Source organism: Seriola aureovittata, chromosome 14 (assembly GCF_021018895.1).
Source record: "Seriola aureovittata isolate HTS-2021-v1 ecotype China chromosome 14, ASM2101889v1, whole genome shotgun sequence".
NCBI lineage: Eukaryota > Metazoa > Chordata > Actinopteri > Carangiformes > Carangidae > Seriola > Seriola aureovittata.
The window spans coordinates 11195359-11218223 of NC_079377.1; the positions used below are offsets into that span (position 1 = coordinate 11195359).

Below are 22865 nucleotides of genomic sequence, written 5' to 3' on the forward strand. Positions count from 1 at the left end.
GAAGCAATATTTAAATGAACAGCCCTAATATTTGGGAAATATGTTAATTAGCTTTCTTGACAACAATTAACATGTTAGTTGCTGTTTATTTAGTTCGCACAAAGACAAAACTTTTTCATTGTCACACTTTGTTTTTTTGTGCAGATAAAAGAAGTGGGAAAATTTGTCTTAAATGAGCTTTAAGAAATGCTTTTAGGTAGATTTTGTTATTTTTGGAGAGGCTGTTTCTTCCTATTTCCAATCTTTACGGCCAAACTACACAAACCAGCAGCTGACTGCAGGCTGTACCGCGCAGACGCCTTCATGCTACCAATCTTCTCATCAACAAAGAAAATAAATAAACACTGAACTATTTTCTTGAATCCAGTGCCACGCTGAAAGCTGGTACCCCACAGTATTCAAGCCTCAGAATGGCTGCATTAGTGATCGGAGGGTAATCTTCATCTAATTATCGGCCCAAGCAATTGAAAGAGCTCATGCATGGCAAAGTGTTACAGTAATGTGTATTTATTTGCTAGGTAATGCATGAAATAGCTATCGATTTACTGAATAAATGGGTAAAGTAGGTTTTTGGGTCTTCTTTTTTAAATTTTTTTTTTTTACCAAATGCAAATCCAGATCCGCTTTAGTGATTAGACAGTCCAGTCAATTTTATTTTTATGTTTTTTTTTTTTTCATCCCACAGGTACCATATAAAAACCATTTAGATTTACTGGGAGAGCTTCACTTATTTACAGAAGATAATAACTTGGCTTGGCTAATGAATATTTAGTTAAGCCTAATTAAATAATCAATCAGGCAGGCTGTATCCCCGCCCCGCCCTGCCCCGGAGGGCCAGATCCTTATGCACGCGGGCACGCCTTCAGCCGTCAGCGTCTGATCACGTTTCCTCAGCAACACGTTTCCTCCTCTGTGCGCCTGGATGGCTCAGCCGTCACACTCCCCAGGGAGAGAGACACATATCAGCTACTGAATGAGAAAAGTCTCCCAAAATAACGGTGCTACAAGTCGCCGTCCCAGGGCGGAACACCCTTTCAGCTTAATGGTGAGCATGCTACCTACCAACCTACCTAGCTACCTACCTACCTACCTGCCTGCCTACCTACCTACCGGACACACACACACACACACACACACACACACACACACACACACACACACACACACACACACACACACACACACGATGTAACCTTAACGGTGTACTAGTCAGTCAGCAGAGACGTGGTTGTGCCGCTCTACATGCAGCAGATGGGCCAATGTGTGCAACTCTACTAGTCAGATTACCCGTCCATAGTAAATCCTGGGCCTAGCGTTTGCAGAATGGGGGCAGAGAGACGCGCCGCCTGAGCTTAATGCTAAGCTGTTGTTTTAATGCAGACCCTGTGGCTTGGAGACCTGCCTCAGCTTCAGATGTGTTGAGAAGAAGCTATGTTCTCCGCCAGGCTCTTTTTTTTTCAGCTTCACCTTGCTCTTAACAGACAGGCCCGAGCAGGTGGACTCCTTCAGAATAATTGACCAAAGCCCTGTTAGAATGTCATGTACAGCTTTACCTGCTCAGACCACATGGAAACTGAAAGAACAGCCTGCTGTATCTTACAGTTGCTATGTACACAGCAACACCAGAGAAAATAGCATAAGGTCACAGTATAACAGTGTATATTTACAGCATGATCTATGATGTTGACGGGGCTCAACAGAGAAACTATTTGTATAAACACACACAAAAAAAGAAAAGAACTGAAACTGTTTAGATATGGATTGTAGTTCTGGGCAGAATAAAGTGATTGAAATCTGCATCAAAACATAAACAGTTAAAGCTAGTCGTGGGATCCCGTGCCAATTTTTTGCAAGTGTAGTAGTTATTAAAATTATTCAGAGATGCCTGTCTCACAGTGTTAAATACTTCCAAAAAAAAAGAAAGAAAAAAAAAAAATCTTGTGTCCACATTTGGATCTGGATCGCCACTAAAACTAATCACTTGTTCCTTGGCTGATGGCCAAACCTTCCACCAAATGTAATTGAAATCTGATAACAGGGTTTTGAGACATCCTCTGAAATAACAAACGAACAAACATGTGGGTCTGAAGATTTCACCTCCTTGGCAGAGGTAATCAGTAGAGACCTCAGGGCTCCCAGGTACTTTACCTGTTTTCTTTTTATTCCATGACATAAACAAACATCTGTGAGGTACCACACCCTTTATGTGCTAGGTTGTCTCTGTACTTAGGAGTTTCAAAAGCACACCTATATTTAAATGATTTCTAAACCATGAGAAAATATGTATTATAGGTGCTTGATCTTTTGATCAGTTGTCCAGTTTATAATATCAGATTTGGACAGTGAATACCTTCTGTTGGTTTGCTTTGCTCCAGCTGTGCTGACTTTCTGTTTATATAAGAGCAAAGAGAAGTTCAGAAAAATCTTATCCAAAGAGGGACGGATTATTTTTGGAATAAGTGCACTAGAGGTTTCCAGGAGAAGGGGTATTTGCCTGATTGACGTGAGCTGAACTCTTCCAACTCCGCCGCATCTGTTAACACCAAGGTGCAGCTAGTTTAGTATTAGTGAGCATAAAAAAGTGAGAAAATCATAAAACACTTTTCTACTCTGCAGGTGTACCACATTGTAACCTACCACCTGAACATGGGTTATGTGACAGACTCACTCTGTTTCCTTTTTGCAGGGCTCTTAAGGCTCTGTGTGGCTGAGGGACTGTGTACCCCAATTCCCCGAAGCACTGCACAACTGTTCCAAACAAAACAAAGACACACAACCTTTCCTTATTGAGGTTCTCCTCCAGAGCACCAAATAAACAGGAAACACTTTACACAATACAACATGGGGGCTAGTGACTGATGAAGGTATTGCCTCAAACAAAAATGAGCAATTCATAGAGGTGAAGTCATGCTGCTGGCGAAGCTGTGCTGCTGCTGTCCCTGGCCTAATTTAACCCATGGTTATACTTTTCTTTTACGGTATTATCGTCTTGGAAACATCCTGCAGTTGCAACTCTTTGAAATGTTCCTTAGGGTTATAGAGAGCAAAGAAAGAAACAAAAAATATATATTTCTGCAGGTGAGAGTAAACATGTTAACTGTGACATCCTGTGCTTTTGTAACTATTCTGAGATATAATCCAAAATGATCAGATTTTTTTTCTTTGTTTTTACCCAGTAAGTTAATGTTAGTGGTTCAGAAAAACAATCCTGAGATTTGAAAAAACAAAATTGGTTTTGCCACTGGCATTAATTACTGCATTCAGAGTAGGAAAATTGATGTGGGGGTTGGTTTTCAGGGTTGCAGGGCCCGGATGCTCATCAGTGTTATAACTGATTAGTGATGATCCAGATAGCTGCCCAGGGAGCACAAGTGATCAGTCCGACAGCGGCTGTGGCCAGCAGCCTGCTGGTGTTTGGCTAATCAGTCCTCCAGTGTCTCAACAGTGACATCAATGGCTCGGTGGTGTTTCAGTGGCTTCCTGCTGGTGATAAAACATTGAAAAAAAAAAAACAAATAGATTTTTAGCGGTTTTGAAGTTTAGCTGCAGGATGTGAGAGTTATAATGTTTTCACAGAATAATAATATTTGTGGTGCATCATCGTAAATCTGAAAATTTACCATGATGCACCATTTTAATTTGAAAATGTGTCTTTATTCCAATAGACTTAATGATGGTGGCAGTTAACCTCTTTCTGATCTAACCTGCTCTGAAATAGGACATCATCTACCAAACCCGGCACCACAGTGTTATCAGAAATGGGCTGTTTAACAGTGAGTGGACAGAAAAATGAGTTCTCTGCCAGTTGATTTTTAATCCTCTGTGTTTACTTTGCAGTGAGTCTTGTTCAGGTGAAATAACTGTCCCAAAGGTCTTTTAGAAAAGAATCGGCTTACTTGTGTCAAATGATGCTCCTGCCCTATTGAGTTATTGGTGAGTTTAAAAAAATAAAAGACCAAGGACTCTGTAATGGCAGTCATAAAGTTCATCAACCTCATTCCTCATTATCTGTGGTGATAACTGGAGCGCTGATTTGCTTTTTGTTTCTGATTTAATCATTTCCGCAGCTTCCATGAGGTGAAGACATTTGTAAAACACCCTTTCTTTGTTGATGTTCTTGGTGAGTATGCAGTGACCAAAAAGCAGCAGATCTCATCAGTGAAGGCGGCTTACAACTTGAAATTATATTTTCATTACTTTATTTAACATGCATTAAAACGTGAACTTCCAAGGACTCATCCCCAGTCCCTAAGCAGGCAAACGACAGCACTGTGCTGCACAACAGTAAACACCAACGCTGTTCAGCCACTGCAGCTGTCAGGGTCTGAGAAGTTGTGAATCAAGGAAATCATAATGAGAAATTAACATAGACAAGGAGGCTTGCGCGATTTATCCCGGCAATGTTTACTTCAAAATTACACCTGCGCGTCCTAATTCTTGCACAAGTGCCATTATACTGTAACTAGCATTCGTGCCTCACTCACTAGCCAACATCTTCATCACTGTGTGTGCACTGGTGGCTTAATGAGCCAACTTGTATAGAAAAAAGAAAATATAATCTTTCTCATCAGGTGGCAAGTTGGCCTAGATTACATTCAAACTGTACTCTGTTGTTATGTGAAATACCCCAGCTAAGGCTTATTTTTGATTGAATGTACGCCTACAGGGCTGCAAACAAGAATTATTCTAGCCCCTTCATTATTGATTAGTCGTCTGATCTCATTCATGATTAATTGATAAATTGTTTAGTCTATGAAATATCATATAATAGTGAAAAGTGGCCTTCACAACGTCCTCCTCTTTGGTGTATTGTAATCACTAGTTTGGTCCGAATACCAGTTCGAAATGCAAAGCTATTTAGTTTACTATCACAGTGGACTAAGAAAAACCATCAAATATTCACGCTTCAAACACTGAACCAATTAATTTCCATCAAAGAAAAAAAAGACTTAAACAAATAATTATCAAATATTTTCCAGATGAATTGTGTTTCGATTGCCTAATTGATTAATCTGTCAAGCATTTCAGCCATTGAAGTCTATTGTGTTGTATGGCAGACAACAAGGGACATGTCGGCCTGCCAGTTTGATGTGATAATTTGTTGTGTCCTCTTGGTGTCTCTCAGTCATCAGTCAACCAAGGATTTACACACCTCCCTTGATCTGTTGCCCTCTGCACACCTGCGTGATTGGCATCCTAAAACGTGGGTTGAACTGAGCGATAATGAAAGCAGGAGGCTGCAGGAGACAAACAGTTGACCCCCCATGTACATGACCTTGCTTCTGACCCCGTGGCCCTTATTACTTGAACCACTTCTCTGTATGGCCTGCAGTTTAATCCTGACTGATCAATAACCTTTGAGGTGTCTTAATATCCCAGAAAACCTTTTGCTCTGTGTGTTTCAGTGGAAGCCTAGAGTATAGATTGCTGTAATAGTATGAATTAGTATTGAATGGGATTGAGATTAAATGAATTTGAAGCACCAAACAAGTAAGAAGGATTAATGTGCTTTAGGGTCTAAATTGCATCCATCGTGCAAACTATAGAGTCGAAACGGCCTCTAAATATCTCATTTTGGATTGTAAATAAATTAGCAGCAGTGCATTAGAGGTTATTGTGAAAATTCAGCTTTGCATGCTTGCTGCGTAATTGCCGAATTCCTGTGGAAATTGGGAAAAAAAAAAACTGGCAGGGCAGTACTTCCTTCTGCAATTTCTTCCCCGGTCACATTGTTTCCTCGGAAATCGATCTATTACTCATGCTGCTTGTTGACATTGCCAGTTTGCTGTCACATGCGTGGTGATATAAGATGGTCCTCTGTTTATCCCAGCTGTCTCCCTGCTCCAACTTTGGATTACAGATCTCTGTGAGTCAGGATGGCTGTGTGGTGACCAAGATGTTGTTATGGTTGGTAGATGAGGTGAAAATAAGAGCATTGTAATATTATGCAGCGTCCAATTCCAAGTCCAATTCCTATATGCAGTACCAGTCATGACCTCCCGCCTAAATTGCATAGCTGGTGATAGGCAACGGATGTCAGTCAACAACCACTGCTACTACAGATACAATCCATAGCTGCAGAACCTGCTCTGGCTGACAATGTTTTTTGGGCTTATTAGAATCTGGTGTTAGTCTTATTACTTTATTTTCTCCATTCATTTTTGTATTGATTTTGACTGCTTTTAAGTTGGCTTTTAGGTGCCACTTTGGGTTGTTTCATGGATGCTATCTTTTATATGACTCTTGGCGGTTTTATTATCTCCACCGAGGATGTTATGTTTTCACCTGTGTCTGCTTATTTGTCAGCAGGATTGCTCAAAAAGTACTGTACCAATTTGCACTGAACTTGGTGGAGGGATGGCGCATGTGTCAGAGGAGAACCTATTAAATTCTGGGGCAGATCCGCATAAGTAACTATATAGTCTTGTTTATAATGTATAGACGAGGTCTGCGCTCTTTGAATGCCCTTCTAGTTTATTATAAGTTTTATTATCACATTTATGTGTAGTTAAGATGTTGTGAGATATTGTATCCACATAAGTTTTATGTTGTTAGTCTGTCACTCATTGCTATTGCTGCCTGTTTCTAATTGATATACAGAGGTTAGGAATTTGTCAGCTAGGAAGCTAGCAAGGCTACTGACAATTCAAAAGTTAGCCTGCAGACGCCATTGGCAGTCTCTGTCAGTAACATGACCCTTGCCTAGTTGGTCGTAGCAGACTGTCATGTCTCCCCTGTGTCCCTTTGGGATTGCGCAGGTGGCATACAGCGGGTTTGTAAAGGTTTTTCATAAGGATACCCCGATTGACCGGCAGATTTTCATTAAAGATATGTGATCGCTAGATCAAAAATTTATGCTTTTAGTCACCGATCACCTTAAAACTGATCACCTGTGGTTAATACTCTGCTCTCTGCAGCTGAGAAAAGCACGGTGCGCTGTGTAGTGTAGTCCCACCTCCCACCTTGCACCAAAACACCAAACAAAATAACATGTCGGCCGTGTGGAACTTTTACAAATTGTGTGAGACTGATATAACGCACGCCATCTGCGATGCATGCCAAAAATGACCAGTATTGGCCGTGGATTGAGCGATCTCACTCAAAGATGATTGGTATCGGTGGCAAAAACATTTGATGGCGGCATCCCTTGTTTTTCACTGAAAACTGCTGCCTGCAGAACATGATGCTTATCAGAAAAGCTGGCAGGAAACAACAAACAGTAAAGTTGTTGCTTTATAAGCTTTATAAAAAGAACCATTAAAACACTCTGTAGAGCTGAGGGGATAATTCTTTGTATTGGTTAGTCACTATGAGAGACTCTTTTCACATTGGAGATAGTAATTTGATTCACTGTTAATGTAAAAACATTGATTGGAGCAGCTTTAAATAAAGTTAAATTAGAAATAGACAAACTATTAGTGCTAATTATTCTACTGCAACAAATAATGAATATCCTGCTAAAACATATATATACATACACAGACCAATTACACATTTTGTTCTCTTTATTTGAATTTTAATTACATTTTTTTTTTCCTCCAGAAATCAGGTGACAGCTTTCCGCTTTGTTCGGTGAGGCACAATAGTCAACCTCATCGCATGTAAATGAGGTCTTCTAGTTGCCCACACAGCCCTCATGACATTACTTGCAATCTCATTCATTTTATCACTCCCCCTTCTATTGATATTGGTGTTCCATATTCAGCGTTTTATTGCTTATCACCATGCAGTTATTCATATCAGCCCTTGTGAGCTGATCAAGGAGCAGAGTTTTTCACTTGCAGGGAAGCGTCTCTACTTTGTTGTTTTACCTTGTGCACACGTATAAAAAGGGCCTGAGGGAAAAAGACAATGCTGTCTGCTTTAACTCATCTCACTGCCTGACACTGAGGTATCAGGCACCGGCAGGGGAGAGAGAATATTTTATCTGACATTGTCACTCTCTGTAGGAACCTCGGGAAAGCCGAGGCTGCTGTGACACACTTGGTGGTCAGCAGCACTGCACATGATTATGACAGCTCTGCTAGACTGGCTGAAGCCACAAGTCTATGTGTTACAATGAAGTAAAATCTTCATGATAGCACTGCTGGCTCTGTAGCTATCGTTGCACTTTTAATCATATTTCAAGCTGTAAAAATATAATTATGTTAGAAAAGCATTATAGTTTTTGTAGGAATCAACTTCCTTTTCATTAACTTCAAAAATCTTTGTTTTCCCCAGGTTATTATCGTTCATGTGGACTTGTTGAACAACAAGGAACTGCATCTCATGAAGAAAGATAGGTGTTTCCCTCATCTATTCACCAGATGACACAAGATGGGTTTGAAAGTCCCCCATTGATTTGTATTAAATAGTACGAGAGGGGAAACATGGGAGCATCATTGTATCGCTTGATTGCTTTCTTTGTGGCTGTCGGCACGACCCACGGCCAAACAGTTTGCAACAGACCATCCTCACTCGAATGGCACCTGAAACAACTCGCAGTCCAAGTGAATTGGACTCTCATAGGAAACATCTGTACAAGCGTTTCGGAGTGCTGGGATTCTCAGGGGGGAGACGACTCGAGCGGGCATCCTTTCAACTTCCCACAGATATGCCCACTTCAGCTGCAGCATGGAGACAAACTGCTGATGTCTGCTGATGAAACACTGAAGTCATATGGCATCAGACTCCTCAACGTTTCAAAATACGACTTTGAAAACTGCTCCACAAGTGGACTGATAAAAGATCAGTTCCTTTTCCCCCACAATATAAATGAAAGTGCGCAAGTCGAGGCCAAGTGGCTCGTTCCCGGTCATCATTACTTCATCGCTCTGCATGAGGGAGATCCGCAGCTGTGCAAGTTTGGCTTAAGGCTGAATGTGTCTGTTAAAACGCAACTTTGTCAGGGTTCTCCTCTGCTTCGACTTTGTTCAGGGAGTGGTATTTGTCAAACAGACCTCTGGGAGGGCGCATACCACTGTCGATGCCACCACCATTACTCTGGGAGGTTTTGTGAAAAGTTTGATGCCTGTTTGGATAACCCTTGTGAAAACAAAGGAGTCTGTTTGAGCAATGGATCCACAGATCCAAACCACAGAACGTATAAATGTCTGTGTCCTCCACATTTTACAGGTAAGGACAAAACCCGCTGATCCCATTTGTTGAGCTCTCCTTAACTTATTTGAATTAGAACCGGATCAAAAACTGTTACCACACTTCATAGGTTTGTTTTTACCTTTTGTTGTAGAATGAAATCATGTTGAATCAGATGTTATTTGATGTACTGAGTTTCGTCCGCATCAAAGAAGTCGATCATCTTTGTATATTTTGTCAAATCTGATTGATGCTTTTCACTCTCAGATTATTTGAAAGAATATAAAAGAAAGTTCAAGCCACCTTCTTAATTATAAATTTATTGGACACATAATGTTATTCAGCAAAAGCCCCAGCACTAGCACGTAATGCAAACACAATTAATATTAAAACGGCTTGCATTCCAAATGACTTCTTTCTTAATCTCTTTGCTGCCAGCGTACTCTCTGCAGCAGCAGTATCTACAGTAATTATTTAATTTTCATTTTTCACCAATTAGGAATCCAAATAAATATCACCAGAGTTCTGTGCGTGTATACAAACTTCAATCCAGGCATACCTTTTTACTTACTTCTCTGTGTGTTTTTGTTGGTGATAGTCAACTGCCTTTTCCATTTGTTTTAGGGGTTAACTGCTCCGAAGTCATCGGGAAAGAAAACTGTGAAAGGGTTTGTGAAAATGGGACGTGCGTTCGAGTGTTGCCTACGTCCTTCAAATGCGTCTGTGACACAGGAGTCTCTGGTAAGTAGCTCTTACTCGGGTGGTTGTTGGTGTTGTACAGATGGATCGTTTGTCACTGTGACAATGAGAACCTGTTCTTTCAACGTTATGACACGGTTTTGATCCCCGACAGACGAATCATACACGCAGTCAGTCAGTCAGATTTTCCCCTTTATGTTGTGCACCAAAGGCAGCGAGAGAGATTTTCGTCGCATCCCACTTCCAGATGCAGAACCATGTCATTTGCCTCAAAGGGGCAACTATCTTCGGAAAGGTCAAAGCTGGAAACTACAAAAGCCATACATCATGAAAAGATCAGCATTTCCTTATGGGCTTTAAACCCGATCCCACTTGGTGCCGTATTTGTCATCGTAATATATGAAGCGGCCACTTCAAATCAAATACCTCATGTTACTACCAATGACATGTGGTTGTAAAAAAAAAAAAAAAAAAGCCAGGGCTAAACAGCTGGCTAACTGAGCATGTCACAGTTGATAAAACAAAAGGTTTACAGCAATCAATTAAAGTGTTATTTATTGCATGTTGTTTCTGCTGAGCATATTAAATCGTACCTTTGATACCTGCCACCTTCTGTGAGCCTGCTAGAACAAATTTAAGAGATGGCTAAAATACAGAATTCATCTCCTTTTTTTTAATTTTTATTATTTATGTTTCATTATTCAGTGTACCCTGGTCGAAGAAGATGGAGCACATCCAAAAACATCATTTATGCCAGTGTTCAACATTGGATTTCTATTCTTTCTAATTTCTACTAAATTCTGTATGAATCAGTGTGTGATGTGCTCGTGGCTTTGGTGGCGTGCTCAGCTAATAATACCCACTTCAGTAAGATATTTTTCATCGGCAGCCAAACTGCCTTCCTTTACCCTTGTGATTTAGACGAAGTTACCGAAGGCTCATGTAGTGATCTGGTGAGCTAGTTTATGAGACACTATCGCCTCACCCATTATTTAGGTAATGAGTCTCATTTGCTCCAGTAAAATACAGTTAGGTTAATGGGTATCGCACACAAATGGGTTACGAGACCTGGATACTCCTCGGGCTGCCCTGGATATCACTGTCTGCTGTAAAAACACGCCTGCGATGAGCTTTCTAAAAAAACTCCAGGTGGCTCTTCGCACTGATTCATTGTTTGGTGTGGAGCACAATTTGTCCTGGCAGCATTCTTGAAGTGTCATAGCTTCGCCTTCCGAGTCCAGCCCATGCTTTCAGCTTATTATTTTGGAGATGTGGTTTCAAGGTTACTTCTAGTGCTGTCTGGCATCTGCTTTTACAAGAGCAGATTAAGGCCATCCAGAAGAAGGAGAAGATTTTTTTTTTTTTAATGTAGCTTGTAGGGAGATTCAAGGGTATACATTTCAGAGAACAACAACTCTGAACTTATTTAACATTGAAACAAGCAATATTGCTTTGCCTCTATTCCCCTCTTATATCTTGAATGCCAAACACGTGCTGAAATTGAATGCCTTGTGATAAAGGACATGTATTACATTCAACAGAGTTGGAGAGTTAGTGTGTGTTTTATGTTGAATTTACCTTACAGTATGTCATTGTGATCTCATACGAACTTTGAAATTATTTTTCTCTCTTTTATGTCTGACTTAATAGGCTGAGATTTTACAATTTTCTCCTTGGAATATTATTACTCCCCCTCATGCTTTGGATTTCTTCTTTCATGACCCTAAAATATACGTCAGAGAACTGTATTATTAATAAAACACAATGCTTCTCTTGATAAAATGCAAGGACTTTTAAAGCCGAGCTGACCTAACATACAGCTGAGAAAAAGAAAATGCAATTTTCTTGTCCAGTGAATAACTGAAACACTGACAGTCGGCTTTGTGAAAAAAAATGAAAAAAAAAGAGAAAAATCTCCACCCTTGTGCAGTTTGAGATGGATAATTCATATAATTCACGTCAGAAGCAAATTGGTGAGTTACATGCACCCTCTGCCTTTGCAGCTTTTATCTAATTTGCTTTAATTGCTGCTGCTCTCTCAAGTAAGCAGACTCCGCTGGGTGCTTTCGCATAGTCATGGTGTCCTCCTGTCCCATCAGCTTCTTGGGAGTTCTGTGGAGCTTGTGCTTCCTCTACCTCCCTGCTGCAGTTGCCTCATTAATCAACTGGAAGTTAGTGGCTGCTCCAGCACTGGCTGCCCTCATAGGCCAAAGTCTATGCGCACAGAATAATGAGCCAAACTCATGGGACGTTTCAAATGAGATTTTCTTTTGATTTGACTCTCCTTTGCGCTACCTCTAGGGTATTTGTTGCAAGGTATTACCGTCTTTATGGGGCCATTTCCATTTGGTATAAGGTGTTAATTGTTTTTGTAATCTTGTTGGAAGTAATATCATTTTTTTAAGCTTAATTTGGACTATATATGCACTCGTTACCCTTGTTAAACAGTTTAATTAGATACTGACATAATGTTGTTTCTTTATGTATATTAGATTGCTACAGCTCATAATCACTGCAATGATAGGGGTGTCTTTGATGGAGATGTGTGGGAGACATAAATGCCAGCACAAATACAAATGATCATTAAAAAAAAGAAAAAAAAAGAAATACCATGCATGACCTAAACCAAAATGATCACGTATAAGGAAATTCTCTCTTGAGTGCAGAAAGAGCTGCAGCCATTATCTGTGTCATGACAGCTGGAGAAATTTCCTAAAAATATATATAAGTTTATATTGGTGCAACTTTTTAGTGGAGCAGTTATGAAAAGTCAGTTTCTGGTGGAAAATGAGCTGAGGCAAAAAGCAAGCCCTGAAGTTGTACACAGTAAGATTGATGCCCACAGAGGAGGCTATGAGGAGCCTCTGGGACATGAGCACTTGTATCAGCAGGGGGATTAAAGAAAATATGCAAAGAAAGAGTCACTGGAAAGATAAATGTGTAGGCACCTTGTGAAGAACACAAAAATGAAAACCCTCACCAGGGAATAACATCAAATTTTATTCACCTTGAACCTGCAGTGAATTCACTCTAATTTTATCCTTTGCATACAATGCCACTACAGCATTATCCGCTCTCTGGTTAATCTGCCGCTTGTGAAAATGTTGTGGCGCTGCAAGTATTTAGAAAAACCTGGGCTACGGCTTAATTCAGACTTACTTTATTTTGGAAAATACTTACACTGTGAACCCGGCCACAGCACTGACTGCTTAGTTTACAGTTCAGTGAAAATCCTCCATGAAAATCATTTATACATCTTTATGATAACTGTCCTTTTATTACTGTACTCAGTGCAGAGGTTTCAAGTGTAGAAATGCCTTATGTACCCTCCCAAAAAAATTGTGTGCTTTGAAACGGCAGCATACATACATAAATAGACTCTTTGGCCTCTTGTATATATGTTGTTGTATATTAAACAGTAATTTCAGGAGAAAAAAAACAAACATTTTCCCTCAAAAATAGAAATAAGACTTTCCCCTTTTCAACTTGCAGGAACCTTGAAGTATAAATAACAACTGAAATCCTCAGCGAACAGTTTTCTTACAAGGATCATGACACAGATCAGAGGCACACGTCGCATTACTTTGTTATATTGCAAGTGTGTTACTGTACCGTCACTTAACAGACAACTGGCATCACAGATGATGGTGCTGACCCAAATGCTCTTTTTTTTTTTTTTTTTTTAGTATTGATGCTATGTGTAGACTTCACTGGATGGCTAAATCCTCATGCAGCACAGGCACCAACTTTAACCGCTAAACACAGCACCCTGAGGTGGAGGCGACTGTCCATCCGAGGGACTAAGCAGCAATAACACATGGAGGGCACACATTCATCTCCTGGTTTATAGCTTTCAGAGAAAACCATGCACTTTTAGGGCGAGTCGAAAACCTAATCATTTCTTTACTCCGCTTTTGAGGACACTCGCCGTGTTCTTTTACTCCACATTCGACGTCTCTCAGGTGAAATGAGCGAAGATTAATGATGCTATTTTATCAGGCACAAACATTGGCAACACAGGGCCGCCAGGTTGTTCTTTGTTTAATAAAACACACTATTTGCGCATCAAAGAGCTGAAGAACTTGCCGTAGAGGCAACTATAATTCGCTTAGTTAGTTAGCCTTTGCCGTATCCTGATGTAAATATTATTCCTATCAGCTGGGAAAAATCATGGTAGTTTTAATTATCTTCTAATTGGTTTGGTGTGCTGGTGTTAAATGTGATGGTATCTGTAGGCTTCAGTTATGCGAAGATAAGATTCTGACAGCAACGATGACACTTTGTGTAGTTAGTTTAATTGTGAGAATATTTGCTTAAATTGTATACATGCGTAATGACAGGCGACGGCCCAGCACCTGCCCCTCTCCTGTGTAATTATAAATACAGCGTGTCAATCACCCCTCCCTCCACTGATTATATGTCATGTCAGTCATCTCTTTTCAGGCAGAAACTTGGACGAATTACTTTGAGGCCATTTCACACATATCCAGCGTTACTTTCCGTTTTAGCCTCTTGGTGTTTTAATAGTTTTGTTGTACCGTCTCTCTTTCAGGTCCACCTTGTGTGAAGAAGAGCGCCCCCTGTCATCCAAATCCATGCAGAAACGGCGGCTTGTGCGAGGAGAGCCCCACAGGATTTGTTTGTCATTGTCCGGAAGGATTCGGGGGCCTCTTCTGTGACTCCAGAGTTGACTTCGATTGCATGTCATATTCATGTCAAGAGGAACAAATTTGTAATGCAGGGGAGCGTGTGAGGACTTAATTTCCCTTATTTGTTTTATCTCGGTGGGACATAAACAAGAAATGGCACATGAAAATTAATATAGTGTCTTAAAACAAGATCAAATGGCTTCAGTCTGAAGGCTGCAACAGCAATTAATATTTCCTCCCGAAGATGAGCTAAGGGAAAGAGGGTTTGCCTCCTCTAGCTTTTTGATTGCATGTCCCACCGCATATTTAAGTGCCAGTTTGAAATGGCTCTCATCAAAAGCTTTTTGTAATTGGATGCCTGCTGCAATTTTCACCTTTCACTGGAAATGTTATTGTGGTCATACATTTTGCAGAGGCAGTAGTGTTCCTAATGTTTCTAGAGGATACACTAGAGAAAATGCAGTAATGGTCTAATTGTCTTTTTCTGACCTTTGTTTTGTTCATTACAGTTTGCCAAGTGTGCTACACATATTCACAACCCACCTAAGAATACTAGAGTAGAGCAGGCTAAAAGGGACATTTATCAAAATAATGCCTGATATTGCTGCTGCGTGACATATATATTTATTTTCCATAAGCTTAATTTGAAATTCAAATCCTTTTAACTTTGAATTACAAGAACATTAGCGTTTATTAGCCTCTCATAATATCTATAACTCATTACAAGGCATTATTTACTTGCCTACTTAGATTTCTCTATCTAATTGCAGATATCACTAACAAATAATGAGTCAATCAAGGCACAAATTTTTATCACTTTCAGTGAATCGTTCTATTATTGATAATGTTCCTGCATTTATCCGATGGGCCTTTTGTGCAATCTAACCCTATTTTCCCAAGCTGACAGGTGACCTGTTTTGTTTTGCCTCTGTATGCAGGCCTCTGAATGTGTCTGTGCAGATGGTAATGTGGTCCCAGCATGCAGGAGGCAGCAGAACCTGTGCAGCCCATCACCATGTCTCAACAATGCCACCTGCGTGTCCAGGGGAAATGACTATGTCTGCAGGTAAAACACATAGAGGGATCTAATAGAAGCCACTCTCATAGTCCCCTCTCTAGATGATTGAGATGTCTTGTGGATGTGTGCCCCACTGTGAGTGAATAAATATGGATCTTTTATTCTTTTTCTTCTTCTTCTTGTTTCTTAATGTCAACCAGTCCCACGTAAAGTGACCAACTGATCCTACTCACAAGTATTATCTAATATATCCTAAGTCGGCAACTATTAGACGCATCACTGTGCCGCACTGTTAAACTGGATGACTTGTTATCACGAAGACGGGTTCTGTGTATCACTCTGGTTTAATCCTGCATTCACCATTCTGGAGCTGTGTATACTGACTTGTGTATTCATCCACAGCTGAAAGAATAGTCCCCGTAAATCAATTTACCCGAGTTTGAGTAGCGTTTTCTAAATGCTACAGTGCCTAGGTGTTTTAGGAAACTACAAACCTTTTTTATTAAAAAAAACAATATAATATAAGAATAAAAATCGATATACCGTGGTGAGCCATTAAAAATCCATATTGTCAGTAGAAACAACAGACACAGACAGGGTAGGGCGGTTGAAAAGAGAGACATGGACTAATGTGTCAATCAGCATTATCCTGTTAAATTAAAAAATAACACTGGGCAACTCTTATTGAAAATGTGTTGTAAAGATTTTTAAACATCTACTTTTTCGACTGCCACTCTGTCTTATGTCTGATGTCTTTTAAATCCAGTTATTACACTGTAGCAGATCACAAGACTGATTAGTTTAAAGTATTTGCTTCAGCTCACTGTGCTTTTTAAAAAAAATAATAATGTAAATACAGTATCTGAATGTTGCAGAATGTGTCCTGCGACCTGGGGGACAATTTAGTTTTTCTCAATTTGACAGCTCTTACATTGAAAATCAAAAAGACAGTATATGAAAATTATCAGGGAAGTTAATGAAGCGAAGAGTATATTCGACAGTGCGATCATTGAAATAACAAGTGCGTATTTTGCAGTTGTAAGAAAGTATAATCTGTGAGAAAAAGACTGGAGGTCTAATTGGCACACACTATCGCTCAGGTCCGTATCACAAACAAGTCATGTAGAAAACAATATTATAACCCCCATACATCTTGCAAAAAAAAAAAAATAAATAAATAAAATATGGCTTGTTAGTGCTCAAGGCTCAGGGTGAATTGATTTTGATGACACTGACCTCCTCCCAACAGATGTCTGAGAGGGTTTTCTGGGAAGAACTGTGAAGAAATAATTGACTACTGCAGGCTGCTCAATATCAACTGCCTAAATGAGGGATTGTGCTTGAGTGTAATTGGCGGATATCAGGTAAGTAATTCAATGTTTCAGTCTTAATGAAATACTCTCAAGCCCCCACAAAATATGACTCACCCTGCACCTTAATGGGGGTTACAGTACGAACAGAGGGTGAACACATTTGTGCAGAGCGCTGATAGAGCTCTGACTTCAAGATAAAAATGTCATAATGAGAGCCGTCCATTCTTTATTAGTGCATATGATTGTATGCAGTGTGAGGCTTAGCCAATTTGTGCGTATGGCTCTGCTATATGATAAATACCGGCACGCTTTTTCACAGCTTTCTCAACACGTAATTTTTTAGGGATGTTTTTTACGAAGACGAAATTATCTCTTTTAATCACGATGATTTTACTCACAAATGCTTCAGACTGGCAGCTACTGACGGAACGTTCCCGTTTGTCTTTGAATACATAAAAATTTAAACATTAGACTGTAACTAGACAGATATGGTCTATTGAACACATCGGGTTTTTATCATAAATATACAGCATGTCACAGCATGAAAGGGCTCTCCATCTTTGGTCTCCAAAGTTCTATACTTGAAGAAAACCCATCATTAATTGAAATAAAACAAAAAAAAACAAAGAGAATAACAGAAACGTCGGTAGAATATGTCTACGGACAGCGGTAATCCAATTCTAACCCATTAATCATTGTGAGTATGTGGATGCTTTGCTCAGACAGGCAGGTTCTGGTCTAATTTGCCTCTCTATTGCTCACTCTCCTCAAATGTCTGTATTTTTTACAACACCTGAGACTGCTCCGTAATGCCCCATAGCTCCTAATTATTCTCCATCAGTCTTGTTCCATTAGACCACTGAGAGTGTTCTTAATCTAAAATCCACTCTTAGATGCTCCGTGTTGATGCGCCTCCAGCCGGGGTCAGACATAATCAGAAAGCGTTGCTCACTTCAAATGGGCCTTTTTTTTCTTTTTATGATTTTATTTATATTTTTATGTGATTTTCCTTTGAGCAAGAAAAAACATTGGGTAGTTTGTTAAGAGCGGGCTGCTCATTTTATTCCCTCCGTCGTGAAGATGCTCCGAAACAGACAGGATAGAACCAGAGGTTGCATTAAGTTGATTTTATTGGTAGATATACAGAGCAGTCATTTAGGACAGTTTTTCTCTTTGACATTGGATTTTAAAGTGGAAAAAATGTCTGAGGTTAATTAATTAGTGCTGATTTTCTGGTTGAAATGGGTCAGTTCACTCGCGTTAGAAAAAACGATTTTCTCACCTACAACACCCGTAATGGCACAGTATCTAACCAGGCTGAAAGGTTTGGATTCATGTTGTCTCGCAATATCCATCTCTGAGATTTTTAAATACAGTTTCATTTGTGGTGATCTCAGCATTTAGAAATAGTTATTTAAAAATGTCCTTGGCCATTCAGGATAGTACACCGGCCATTTCCATTTAAACTACTTTTTACCGAAGGAATAACACCCAACAATTATCTAGATTATCCAGAACAACAGGGGCACCGTCTGTGGAAATTAAACGTAATTTTTAAAATGCTGTGACCACCACAATCTCCATTTATCTCCATCTTTTTGAGGTAATGGCAGATATCTTAGAAGAGAATATCTCACAACCTGAACAAATCAAATTAAACCTCTCTGTGTGGGTGGATATCACTTGAGGTAGATGAGAGAGTAGAGCTTTTTGTAGTTTGGGTGAACTGACCCCTTTTTATTTGAGGGTGTTTACAGTCACATCAGATGAACTGTGTACAAAGTGTTGCCATTTTTATTCATGGCAACAAGGGGGAAAAAAGGGATGAGATTCCTACAGTGTTCACCCAGTATAGAGGAAATATTACCAAACACCCTTAAAAGTGAAAGTCAACAATTGAACCCTCATAGTCATTGTTTAATTAGAAATCCAATGTCCTGGAGTAGAGCAAAAACAATTAAAAAACACATAGACACACACTCTAATACATAGTCCTCTGTGTGAAAATATTTTGTTGGTATCGGCTGATAATTAATATATGCTGTACACCTGATCACTTGAATGTTGTTCTGTTTTCCTGCAGTGTGTTTGTACCCCAGGATGGATCGGAGAGTTTTGTCAATATGTGGGCAATGCCTGTTTGATAAAACCAAACAGCTGCTTGAACGGAGCCACGTGCATTACAACAAGTCAGCCGTCATCTCCCCCACAGTACACCTGCAAATGCCTCCCCGGCTTCACAGGTGAGAGATAACTTCACTTTATTGTGTGTTTTTGCCTCTCTTTCCATCTGTCTGTCCATCTGTGTGTTTGGCAGGATCTCTCAAAATATGGATTGATTTATACCAACCCTTGTGGGAAGGTTGGTTGTGGGGCAAGGGATGACTGATTAATGTTCGGGGATAATCTGACATGGTGCTGGCATAGCTTGACAGTTACATGCTATTGGCAGAGGATTGTTTTCTGTTCTGACATTTACAGACTTTGCGGTTATGTAAACATCATGAGAAGGCAATGTGTGCTTAATGACATGCAAACATGTGAAGGAGACATGCAACACAGGTAGTGAAAGCAGTCACTTTCTGAATATTTTAACTCCTTTAAGACGGTGCACTGTCTGCATACAAGACATTTGACACAGAGAGCTCTCATGCTGAGAGCTACTCATAAATTATAAATGTTTCTGTTTTGCCTTTTGTTGGTGTTTTAAGGCAGATGGCATGAAATGGCTTAAAATCAAGAGACAAGTCATGACAAACTCATGTATTCCATCAAACGTGCATAATTCATATCATGCTAGAACAAATACACTCATTCTATGCTCACAGAAAATACTGTTTTCTGATTGGCTGGTAAATTTAAGTCATTTAAAAAGCTAGGCAGAAGAAATGCCTTCTTTGCTGCCATTTTGTCATTATCGAAAGGCCTCATTCTCATATCTTACATAAAAGTGAAAATTTAATCTGAGGCATTATCAGTTTGTAGTCAGTTTAATCCACCATTAACCATGGATTACACTGGCTGACATGATTAAACTGACTACATACAAACATTAAGGCTGCATTAAACCCTTTTTTGATCAAAACCAGTTCACAGAACCTTCCGTTTGTAAATTTCTTTTTTTTTACACATCTAAGAGAGACAGAGCAACATGAGCAAACAGGGGAATGTAAAATCAGTATTTACTGGTGTTTCAGCCCTAGTTGTTCTACTAGTATCTAATTTACTTCAAGTCGCTGCCATTCCTTTCTGGTCAGGTAGGCTAGGTAGCTTATCGTTCACTTTGGTTAGCTTCTGCACTGGGAGCATCTGCTTTTTTGTTTTTTTATTTGAGCTGACACCATTTTGTTTTTGACAGTCTACCTAACTGTGTTTTGCAGTGTAATAGTGAGTTGTTGATTTTCAGTGGGATTGCTATTATATAATCAGGGTAGTTTACATGGAAATGCTAGATTTCTATGTAACCTGGAGCCATATTTGATGTTCAGATGAAAAATTTAAGGAGCTTTAGAAAATGTTCACATTTTCTGCTCCTGTTCAATTTAAAGAAAAATTAACAAGATAAAAGCATTATCATCCACTCTGCAGTGTCCCACGACAACAATTTAATTTTGTTTCCTTTGTAAGGGACCATGTACAATATTAAATGTAGATGTTACCATTTGATGTATTGTCTTAAATTAGCTTGAGTTATCTTAAAGCTAAGTTTCATCTTTTCATTTGCATCTGCAAAAACGCTCGTGGTAGTGTTTGCTAATATCCCCGTAGCTGCGGCCTGTTCTCTAGCAACACCATAGTTTCTTTGTCTAGTAACTCGTCTTGTTTTAGAGCGGTTTGTTTTGGGAGAGTTCGTCACATTAGGGTTCATTCAATGACCTCTAATACTGTACATAGTTCAGCAGGGCAACATAGCAAGAGGGGAGGCCAGCCTTTAATCATCAGGTTTAGGTTCAAGCTGCCATGTCTGCAAGCAACCGCTTTGATTAATGTCTCAAAAGACTGAATCACAGCTTCTGTTCCAGTGTGACCTCTGACTTCTGACCACCTCTGAGAAGGTGGACAAGGAAAAACAGAAACGCCCTCCAGGGATCAGTACTTGTGTTATTAATAGTAGTTCTTGTTTATTTACTGCATATGCAACCGCAAGAAAGAGTGAGTCTGATGTAGAGGCGAAAGATTCGTCTTTGTTTGTCTAAATCCAACGAGACAAACACAGAGACAACCATCCACAATGACTCTTCCAGGCCAGATCTTTGGTTGGTTGTGATGTTTAAATCACGAGCCAACTCACAGATTTTAAACAAAGGCCAGTTCGCTTGATGAAGTAATTTTTTTTTTTTTTTTTTTTTAAACCTTGAAGCTTATTTACCAGTAGCTTTGCCTGCTTGACATTTCTAAGGCCTGCTGCCTATTGTATTTAATCCAAATACTCTGGCAAACCGCTCCCTAATTAGCTGCCAGCTCAGAACATGGCCAAAACTTGTTAAGCTATCAATGACAAATGTTCTTAAAAAAAAAAAAAAAAAAAAGGGAACAAGTGAATAAGAGATACAAAAACAAAAGAGGTTGTTACACAATATGAGATTTAAGGGGGGAAAAAAAGTGACCTTCTTCATTTACCATGCTTTAAAAGACGGAACAAATTAATAGGAACAGACAAGAAACAGTCATTGATTCAAGACCTGCCAGGGCAAAGTGCAGAAATAAGAAAAAACATAGTTGACAATTATATTCGAGTAATGACAGGTTCATCTTTTTGAGTTGTGTGTTGTAAAATTACAGTACATACAGTCCAGGCTATATATATAAATATTTGGACAGTTACTCATTATCTGTTCTTCACGCTCTGTAAGTAAACACATCTATTTTGAAATAAAATGGTGGATACCACATTAATATGGAAAGTCTCTGCTTTAATCTGAAAAGGTTTACATCAATATCAGGCTAAAAGTAATTATATGTAATATTTTGTGTAAAATGCTTTGCTGACTGAAATCTTCGACCCATAGACATTAGAAGATACTTTGAATCTTCCCCTGTTTTCTCTGCAGCCACCTTCAGCTCTTGCTCATTGTGGGGTCTCTCTGCCATTAGTCTGGTCTTCAGTTAGTGAAATGCAGCCCAACTGGACTGAGATCAGCTGACTGACTCGGCCAGTCGAGGGTATTCCACCCCTTCTCCCTTGGCTGTATGTTTAGGAATGCCATCCCGCTGAATGATGAAGTGTCGTCCAATGAGTTTTGATGCATTTGGCTGAGTCTGAGCGCCGAATGCTTCTGTGTACCTCTGCATTCATCCTGCTGCTTCCATCAGCAGTGAAATCATCAATAAATGCCAATGTGCCAGTTCCATTGGCAGCCATACAGCCCAAGCCATAACAGAACCAGCACCGTGTTTGAAAGATGAGGCGGTGGCTTTGGTTCATGGGCTGTTCCGATTTTTCTCCACACTTTCATCATTTTGAATGAGGTTGTTTTTTTTTTTTTTTTGTTTGTTTTTTTTTGTTCCATCAGTCCATAGAACTTTGTTCCACAGCTCCACCGGTTTCTTTTCATATGTTTTTGTGAATTGCAGCCTGTCCTCTCTGTGTTTGAGGCTTACCGGGGGTTTGCATATTGTTGTCTTCATTGTTGACATGGAAACATGTACACCCACGTGCTGGAGAGCATTTTTGACTTGTTGTGAAGTCATAAAGGTGTTTTTCTTCACCATGAAAATGATTACCCGCTTGTCCAAAAGACTATTGCTCTGTGGTCGACCAGCTCGTTTTCCTTTGCAAACCTGCTTTTTTTTTTTTTTTTTAAAGAACATACCCATCTTTTGGCTTTGGCAAAAAAACTATCTTTGAAACATCTCTCATAGACTGTTTCTTTTTTGAACCTCCATTATTATTTTCCTGACTTGCATGGTCACCTCTTTCCGCCTCCTATTGGCAGGCAACTCCACCTCAATCTAAAGGGCAAGTCTCAACTCTCAGTCAACTCGCAGTCAACTCCGTGAGCTCTTTTGTGCATGAACTGACTTTAAAACGACACACAGCTGCCCCAGAAACATTTAGTAGCCAAGTGTCCAATTATTTTGAACCCTTACAGTTTGGGCACTTCTCTGTTA

The 22865-nt window shown here is 39.7% G+C and overlaps 1 protein-coding gene across 1 annotated transcript in view; it reads left to right on the plus strand.

Moving 5' to 3' along the window:
- Window positions 1-749: 749 nt before the first annotated feature.
- Window positions 750-22865, plus strand: part of eys (eyes shut homolog) — a 154322-nt gene continuing 132206 nt past the window's right edge. Inside the window, exons 1-7 of the mRNA XM_056394875.1 lie at window positions 750-1045; window positions 8221-9114; window positions 9700-9816; window positions 14327-14523; window positions 15362-15489; window positions 16691-16805; window positions 18838-18997. Coding sequence (XP_056250850.1) covers window positions 8370-9114; window positions 9700-9816; window positions 14327-14523; window positions 15362-15489; window positions 16691-16805; window positions 18838-18997 — 1462 coding nt within the window. The 5' untranslated portion in view covers window positions 750-1045; window positions 8221-8369. The remainder of the gene's footprint in view (window positions 1046-8220; window positions 9115-9699; window positions 9817-14326; window positions 14524-15361; window positions 15490-16690; window positions 16806-18837; window positions 18998-22865) is intronic.